We start from the raw sequence: 1,286 nt of genomic DNA on the forward strand, positions 1-1,286 counted from the left end.
ATAAGGATTCCAAATAAAATAAAAAACTTTTGTTGGCGAGCTTGTACTGAGTCCCTCCCAACTTTGGCGAACTTACATCGGCGCAATGTTATCACCTCTCCTGTGTGCAACAGTTGTGGTATGAACGCAGAAACCATTTTGCATGCACTATGGGAATGTGACCAAATTCAGGTTTGTTGGGGTCGTGTTTTTAATAAAGTAAGACAAGCTTAGATGCAATTGGGTTCCTTCAGTGATCTGGTGTCTGTTGTAAGACAATATGAGGAAGACATAGAACCGTTCACAGTGATTGCATGGTTCGTTTGGTGCAGACGAAATAAATGTCACTTTAAGGAGCAATGCTTACCACCTGAGAAGATAGTGGATGCGGCAGAATCAGTTTTAAAAGAATTTCAAGATAGACCCAAAACCATGACAGTGAGACTACAGCCACAGCCACAACTATGGTCACCACCGGAATCCGGTATTTACAAAGCAAATTATGACGGGGCATACTTTGCAGAGGAAGAAGCAGCAGGAATTGGTGTCGTAGTGCGAAATGAACTGGGACAGGTGATGGTGTCCTTAGTAGAGAAGTTCGCCATGCCTCAAACGGTGGAAATTCTTGAGGCGATGGCAGCTAGGAGGGCTATGATCTTCATGGAGGAATTGGGATTGCGTAGGGCCATTTTTGAAGGAGATTCAGAGACTGTTGTAAAGGCCCTAATAGGGGACTGCCCAGACCGGTCTAGTATTGGGCACATTGTAAAAGACTGCAAGTCTTTAATGGGTTGTTTTCAAACCTGTTCTTTCTGTCATGTGAGGCGGCAGAGCAACGGAGTAGCTCATGCTTTAGCTAGGAGAGCAAGAAAGTCTTCCCCTTCGTCCGTTTGGATGGAATCTGTTCCACCAGACATTTCCTATTTAGTGTATGTCGATGTAAAGACTTAATTTGCTTAATATTTTAATAAAAGTGCATTCATTCCTTTCTCAAAAAAAAAAAAAAAAAAAAAAAAGATGATCAAAGTAATACATCAATTTGGACTATCTTCATTATCCAGTGAAGAATTTCATCTAACCAATAGCTCTACTCACTCACACTTAATGATAATTTAGCCAAATAAAACCCCACTTTGTTTCTTAAGTCTTGGAACAGAGCATAACTCTACCTAAATAAACTAATAAGTAACCGCAAGTCCTCCACTAGCATGCCTTCCACATAAGTTTTAGTGTTTCCAATATTATATATTTACATGATGTGCATAAAGTGCATATATCTTATACAAGTTTTGCCTCCCCTCAACTCA

General features: G+C 40.4%; 1 protein-coding gene across 1 annotated transcript; it reads left to right on the forward strand.

The window, feature by feature from the left end:
* The first annotated feature begins 213 nt into the window (after positions 1–213).
* Positions 214–930, forward strand: LOC126719732 (uncharacterized). Its single transcript, XM_050422259.1, has one exon. The coding sequence runs from the start codon at positions 214–216 to the stop codon at positions 928–930; it is 717 nt and encodes a 238-aa protein (XP_050278216.1).
* The last annotated feature ends 356 nt before the right edge of the window (positions 931–1,286 follow it).

Source organism: Quercus robur, chromosome 3 (assembly GCF_932294415.1).
Source record: "Quercus robur chromosome 3, dhQueRobu3.1, whole genome shotgun sequence".
Taxonomy (NCBI): domain Eukaryota; kingdom Viridiplantae; phylum Streptophyta; class Magnoliopsida; order Fagales; family Fagaceae; genus Quercus; species Quercus robur.

What these genes read in the sequence shown, in the direction of transcription:
- LOC126719732 (XM_050422259.1), top strand. Translation starts at nt 214, where the DNA reads ATGCAATTGGGTTCCTTCAGTGATCTGGTGTCTGTTGTAAGACAATAT.